The sequence below is a fragment of the Drosophila gunungcola genome, unplaced genomic scaffold (genome assembly GCF_025200985.1).
Source record: "Drosophila gunungcola strain Sukarami unplaced genomic scaffold, Dgunungcola_SK_2 000059F, whole genome shotgun sequence".
NCBI lineage: Eukaryota > Metazoa > Arthropoda > Insecta > Diptera > Drosophilidae > Drosophila > Drosophila gunungcola.
In genome coordinates, this window is record NW_026453222.1 from 375,140 (window position 1) to 382,698 (window position 7,559).

General features: G+C 44.1%; 1 protein-coding gene across 1 annotated transcript; it reads right to left on the reverse strand.

Moving 5' to 3' along the window:
• Positions 1-4,415: 4,415 nt before the first annotated feature.
• On the reverse strand, positions 4,416-6,322 carry LOC128264163 (uncharacterized). The gene is made up of 3 exons (XM_052999523.1): positions 6,177-6,322; positions 5,570-5,829; positions 4,416-4,528 (listed from the first exon to the last, which is right to left on the reverse strand). The coding sequence occupies exons 1-3, from the start codon at positions 6,320-6,322 to the stop codon at positions 4,416-4,418; spliced, it is 519 nt and encodes a 172-aa protein (XP_052855483.1).
• Between the last annotated feature and the right edge of the window lie 1,237 nt (positions 6,323-7,559).

Sequence of the window (7,559 nt, forward strand, 5' to 3'; positions counted from 1 at the left end):
CAGTCCAAAAAGGAATCTGCATATTTATTTTTGAATGTTCTTTATTAATAATATTTAATTGTTCTTTGATATGAGGATGAATCCTGTATATTGTTAATTTTTTGGTTGTCGGATACTTCTACGACGGCGCGTTCAGGATTTTTGTATACCAAACTATTATTTTTGTCCCGACGAACCTGCACAGATCGCTTGCAAATCCGGAGGAAATTCAGAAAAAATATAAAGATCAAGAGTCCAGTAATGAGGAAAGTTATGCTTTTGGTTTGCACTCGGTAGCAGCCACATTCCAGCGGGCGTTGGACCAGGTTATAGGACCCGAAATGCCAGGATGTGGGAGACGGTCGAAGCCTTGCGCAACTTGTCAAATCGCGCCCCACGCGATCCGCGCGAGAGGTGGCGGAGTCGACCGGGAGCGGTGCGAGAAGGCCCGCAAGGAGGCGCGCGAGGCGAAGCACGCCGGCCAGGAACCCATGGAGGTCCTGAAGAAGGGGCCGTGGGAGTGGCCATCGCCGCCGAAGACTGAGCATTGGTTGAATTTGAATTTGTATTTGAATTTGAATTTGAGTTTGAATTGAAATGATTATAATTGTTACTGTGTCTTGGGTAGAAATTGGCGTTGTGTTTTTCATAGTAGTAATTTTGGTGAGAATTTCCGGAATTCCTACGACTATCATGACGCACAGGTCTATAGCTTTCGAAAGGATCCGCATCCCAATGTCCTAACACCCTTGCTGTTTCTTTCAAATTATTAATGGTGGAAATATTCCTTTTTGATAAAGCATTACATAATCTGTCGGGAAGTTTCCTTTCTATTCAATTTCTAATAGTTTTATTCAAAGCTGCAGTGTAAATTGTTTTGTCTGTGGGGTCTGTTTCTAATTCTAACTTATTAATTATAATTGCAGATTTTTTCTTTAGTTCGTCTACGAACTTACTGATGCTTCCTTTGTAGGTCGTCTGATGGATGATAGCTACGAGGTCTTCATAAGGTCTGTGATCCTTGAATGCTCGGATTAGGGCTGCTTTTGTGGATAGCCAATTCACAGTTTTTTCTTCGTAAATGACGGCTATGGCGGTGTCCACGATGGTCCGTTTGATGGCTCCATAAATTATGTGAACTTGTCGGGCATCCTAAGTTGGATATAGCTGTAGTAGGTATTCGACACGCCCAATGTAACCACCTAGGTCGGCGGGATTGCCATCAAAGTAGGGCAACTCTTTAATTTGACCAATTAGTTGGTTCAAATGGATCTCCGATAATTGGATTGGGTTTGCCATTCTGGTTTTGTTAAGGTTTCAATATTTCACTTTAAGCGATATTGACCGAATTGGATTTTTATGTTTTTATGAGGTTTTCAATATTTCACTTTAAATTTTAGTGGTATTGACCGAATTGGATTTTTTCACTGGTTTACGCGACGATTTGCACGCAGAGTCTTTTGCGGATTTCACTTGTGTTTTTAAACGATTTCTGATTTATTCGTTCTGGTCAGGATATACTAGTTGTGTAGTATAATCCCTTAGACTAGTTTAAACCAACGTTTTAACTTTTTCAATTGAAGTCCTACCGGCTGCGCCAATTAAATATTCGTACTATAAGTTTTACATAAAAAAAACTTTATTTAATTTTATTTAGCAACTAGTACAATTATTATATTTGGAAGAACACGTCCTAATTGTTTTAGGTCTCAAACTGAACTCGCTTCCTAACTTAAACTTCTTTGACGATCATACCTCGGTTTTGAGCTTTAGAGCTTTCTAAGAGTGGAGTTGGCGTTAATTATTTTTTTTATTTAACAAGAAAAGTGTTTCAGGCATGTGCTACTATCAAGGTTGATTGGTGTTTAATTACTTCGGCTTTAACCTCAGGCGCAAGACAGGCCTGGAGAGCAAGGCAAACCGTGACAGCTAGAGATCAACAGGCATAGGAAAGACAAAAGTCGGTCAGCTTTTGCAGCTAGCTAGATAATTTAGGAAGCCTGGCAGATTACCACAGTACCACCATGAAGGAGTCGTCAGGAGCTGTAGGGGGTGAAAACTACTACTTAGGACCGCCACAAGGAAGGTCCAGCGTGTTACCTAGTACAGGAGCACGGTCGCGGCATTTGATGTCAGAAAGTAGGCTGGAGCGAATGATGTCTAAGCTGATCATGCAAGGCAAGGGCTACGGTCGCAACCCAGATCACAGAATTAAATACCCTAATAATTAATCTACAAACAAGAATAGCAGAAATGAGTGAATCACAATCAGGTAATTCACAAACAACTTGAGATACGCCTGCACAAAACAGCACTACTCCGCCGGCACCTTCCAGCTTCAATGAGAGTCAACTTTATACCGAAACAGGAGTTCCGGGGTCAGCAACACCGCCGGGACTTAATTCTCTGGACCAGCATAATCTGAATGACTTTTGCAGGCGGAACAGCGAGAGTGCATGGGAAATATCATGCCCTGAGCAACGACCAACACAGAACCATAACATTAGATTGGACAAGTGGAATCATTTTTTGGACCATTTTTTTTGGAATCGCTCTTTAACTCGAGCAATGATCAGAGCCTTTCAGACTTCTGAAAACGACTTTGTCACCATAAAAGAATTTATGGAACGACGACAGGGATATAACGAAAGTTTGGAGGCTTATATTTCTGCAATGCACAATTTGCAGTTTAAACTAAGAAATAAGATTCCAGATTCCATACGTGTCGAAAAATGGTTGAAGGACAAGAAGTCGCGCACGCGCACGGATGAAGAATATGAGGCCGATGACTACCAAGTAGAGGCTTTTCATAAAATCCCTTCCGCCAAAACTTGGACAAGAAAACCTTCCCGGAGTCAATGGGAACAGAACCCGGAGGAGAATGAACGTCCCGTTTCAAACAAACCTTTGCCAAACGTGCAATAAGCTGACTCGTACCACTTCACTCACACTTCTTTTTTACGGTCAGAAAAACGACACCCAGAGACAATAAAAGAGGTGATCGCAAGCCCCGCACAGATATCGTCTCATAAGACAGGTATCTTTAAAACAAAACACGAGGAAGAAGACGAAAGGGGTTACCGGAAAAACAAGAAACTTCGACACCTACACCAGACCCTGGACACTGCACGGGATCTTAAAAGGAAATTAGTTGCATCTATCATCAGCCTGAAAAATGACAACCGCCTTTTTGCCAAGAGAAAAGTAGACGGCGAAGAATAGCCATATTGGATACAGGAGCAAGTGCCAACTGCATTGGCAAAGGAGCGGAGCTGTTTTTAGAAAGGAGGCAGCATAAGGAGCAGAAGTTAACCAGACAGTACATACAAACCGCCAGTGGGGGAAAAACTCTAGTTACAGGCATGATCACTCTTCCAGTGGAATGGGAAGGCGAAACAAGAGAATTGGAATTTTTAATAATTCTGGGAGGAAATTAAGTTGCCTTTACCGGGAAACGCCTATTAGAGATTGCGGAATTGGATACGGTAGCGCCAGAAGACGAGAGTCCCGCACGCCACGAAACTGCATACACCCCACACAAACTTACCGAACAACAGGAAGGCACCTTAAAAAAGGTAGTCAATACCTTTCCATCCTGTACAGCTATAGGCTTAAGGAAAATTTAATTAATTTCTCCCGTAGACTTTGGCTGGTTTAATTTATTTTCCACTTTTATTTCGTATCACTATTACAATGTTTAACTTCACTTTAAGCCTTCGTAATTAGAACTAACTAACTCTACTTAAATCTAATGCTAGGAGAGCGGAGGTGGAGACTGTTAACCGACCAAGAGCGAGATGAGAATTCATCTGGACATAACTGCTTCCGACTGTCAACGAATAACATCGACAGTGGCCCCTCCTTGGCGCGGACATCCTCCCCCCTTGCGACGACAAATGTAGCAATCAAATCTTCAACACGTCTGGCGCCTTAAGATTGTCTACACGATCCCGAGACAATCCAGCCTAACACAGTGCTTTGTGCGACAGGCAGCCCCTCATCCAGATTTTGAAACCCGGGTTGGATGACATCACGATAAATGTTAGAGCCCAACACCAGGGATATAGTCGCCGGGCGATGAAACTGTTCATCAGCAATACGGATAACGTTAAACCTAGCGCGTACATCGTCGGCTAGGGCACGGATTGGAGTGCGAGTGGAGAATTTGGGGCTGACCTTAAGTACCACGTCGATTTTGAAAGTGCCTGTCCGTGACCTTATGGTCGCCGAACAGATGGGAGACGCAACTCTGCGGCGAGCGTATCTATCGATAATGCTCACCGGAGTGTATTGACTGGCGACGCGAACTGGAAGACGTGTGGTGGTCCTGCCCACACTTTTTGCACGTGTCTCCGCTGCGACATACTCCTTCGGAATGCTGGTGTGCTAGGCAATTCGCGCAATACTTGTTAATGATAACGGCGCGGAGCCGCTTCTCAGTGCTGAGCCTCAGAAACCGGTGGCACTTCCGTAGCGGATGGATTCCCCGACAGACTCGGCAGCGGTAGGATCGGTACCTCGGGAACGTCTGTCGTCCAGAGTTTGGGCGCTGCGAGGACGTGGAGCCATGGTTTTAAAGCTTTAATATGGAAAAAAAAAATGATAAGTACATTTAGTGTCAATTGTGAACGAATTTTGAAGCATGAGGACAGAAGGCACTATTTTGGAAGTACGGAGGTTGCCTTGGCCTCCATAGGAAGAAGTACTAGCTTATGGACGGGACGTTTAATAATCCTTCGAGCGGATTTCTACTACGCGAACTCTACTATCGGCCCCTGAAAAGACAGATACTACTCTGCCGAGCCGCCAGTCGTTTGATTACATATTGTCTTCTTTGACGACCACCATATCATCGACTTGTATATCTTTGGACGAATTCTGGCACTTATTGCGCTTGTGAAGTTCTTTTAAGTACTCGACTTTCCATCGCGCACCGAACTGCTGATGCAGGACCTTTAAATGCTGCCAGCGATTTATAATCGACTTAGATTCGCCCTTAATTTCGGGCTCAGGTGTGGAAACCAACGGAAGCCCAACGAGAAAGTAGCCTGGCGTTAATGCCAACAAATCAGAAGGATTTTCGGACATGGGAGACAGTGGCCTGGAATTAAGGCACGCTTCAACTTTGGCAAACGTGTATTTCCGACTTGTCGTCACTCCAGCCTCCCACAATCCTCCCATACGTGGAGTCCCTGATGGCTATAGGCATCAGTCACAGACTACTTGATCGCCTGCATAAAATCACGAGAAAGTAGAGTCGCTGCCTCCACAAAGGTTTGACACTTATCCGAATGAACCCGCTGAGGACAACCTCTCCTCGCTACGAATCGGGCAAATGCCGCGAGGAACTTCTCGGTTGTGGGGTTGGAAGTAGGCTCTAAATGGATCACCTTTGTGGAGAAACACACAAACACGCAAACATATCCCTTGGTAATGAGGCATTCTCTGCCTGTATAGTTTTTGATTTTAAATGGGCCTGCTTAATCAATGCCAGTATATGTAAATGGCCTGGAAAAGGAAACTCGATTGGTCGGAAGATCGCCCATTAATTGCGGCTGTAATCTCTTCTTGTAAATAGTTCACACCTTACAGGAGTTCAGCACAGCTTTTACCAGATTCTTGATTTTAGGAATCCAATAAGTTGATCGAATGAGGCGTACCACTAGTTGGTTGCCGCCATGCAGGGAAATTTGGTGTGAAAAAAGGACGAGCAGACGGGAAAGCCTACAGTTGTATTGCAGTATAATAGGATGGCGCTCGTCATACTGAAGGGCTGTTGAGGCAGTAATGCGACCACTTGCCCTTAACAGGCCGTGCTGATCTAGGAATGGAAACAGGTTGGCTACCGGGCTGGACACCGGAAGTGTACGCTTATCGTTTAGGAATTTAAGCTCTTGGGTATATTCCTTACGCTTAGCATATAGAATAAGGGCTCTTTTATATTCTCGGACCACTGCCTTTGTAGGCCGGTCAGCTGGGCCCCTCGGCATCTTGCGGCAGCGTTGAATGAACCCTAACACGTACGCACGGACCCGCAGAGCCTTGTCCAACTTGGAGAATCTTTCCAGAAACTCGTCGGATAGGGCCTTTGCGAAATTGACCTTCACAGCACGCTGCTCTTAGTCTGTAACTGGAGTCGCAAGCCCCTGTGTTGGCCATTTGCCTTTGGTTACAACAACCAGTCCGGTCCTTCCCACCAGAGTTGGCTATGAACCAGCTCCCGCAGCGAAACGCCTCGGCTGGCTAGGTCCGCGGAATTGTAACGCGGTGACACAGAGCAGTTTTCAATGGCGTGAATTTCTCCGCCGCAATCCGCTGTAATGTTGTCTAGTATCTGCAGCATTGTCTCACTATGGGCGACTGGAAAAATCTTTTTACATGCTAATTTTATTTTAGGAAATTTTATGATGAAGTGTAAAACGTTAAAGGACTGTAGAATCTTCACGGTCGAAACAGACAAAAAAACCCCTATGGGAGTGTTGGTGGGTTCCTAAAGCCAAACTGATTTTAAGTCTTCGTGATCTAAAATATTCGGACTAACAATATTAATTTTGGCAATTCCATCATCAAGATTCTGTTTCTAGCAAGTAGTGTCTCATATAAGTGTCCAGTATCTACTTGTGATTTTTTGGCAGATCTCAGAATTTGATTAACGGTCGAGGTTAGCTGATTAATTTGATTTTTAATCCTAGTGTTTATTTGAATTTGCCTATAACTTAACTCATCTAACTTATTTTCGGTAAATCTGATTTTTTTTTAAATCGCCGGCGTCCGGTGTCCCTGCTACGACCATTAGCACTGATTGTAAGAAATCTAAACTCCTAGCTACTCGATGATGAATGCCCAGCGACTCCAACAAGTCCTGGAGGTGGGCGGTATCTACGCTTATAAGCTTCTTCATATGGACAGTGGAAACATGCTGATCATATTGTCTGTTTCGTCCACCACGCGCGCATATTCCGAGAGGTTCGCTGTATGAGTGACGAACGCGAACTCCTCCCACACTAGTATTTGGCCGTCAATGATGGGAATATACTTGGCCTGCGAATAATCAGATATGTGAGCCGTCGCCAAGGATAGGATTTTTTTTGCTAATAGAGAAGTATCCCACCACCAATGAAATAAACTTAAACCAAAAAGTATGCCGGTTGCAATGAAACTTATAGCTAGTAAGAATTTATGCCAAGTGGCTTAAAAGTGTAATAAACATGAAAAAAGAAGGACATTATTTGATTGTATCATTTAAGGTTGTCCTTGTGTACCACCCTCCCCTTAATAGGGACCGTGGTCCCCAGGTCCGCTTCTACAGCTCTTTCCTCGAACAAAGGTGAGTTTATTTCCTAGTCTTCTGTTGGATTTTACCAACACTTTTTCTCCAACTTTGAAGACCCTATTCCGCCGAGACGCGTTTTCCCTGTTTCTTAGAGTGTTCTGGGCGCTTTTTATTTTTTCTTGGATTTATATTTGTAAGTCATCCGAGTTCGCCTGCACAACATCAGCTGGTCTTTTGTCAATGACCGTGTGAATTGATTTGCTGTACCTGGTAGTGGCTAATAAAATTATTTCCACGGTGTCGGTTA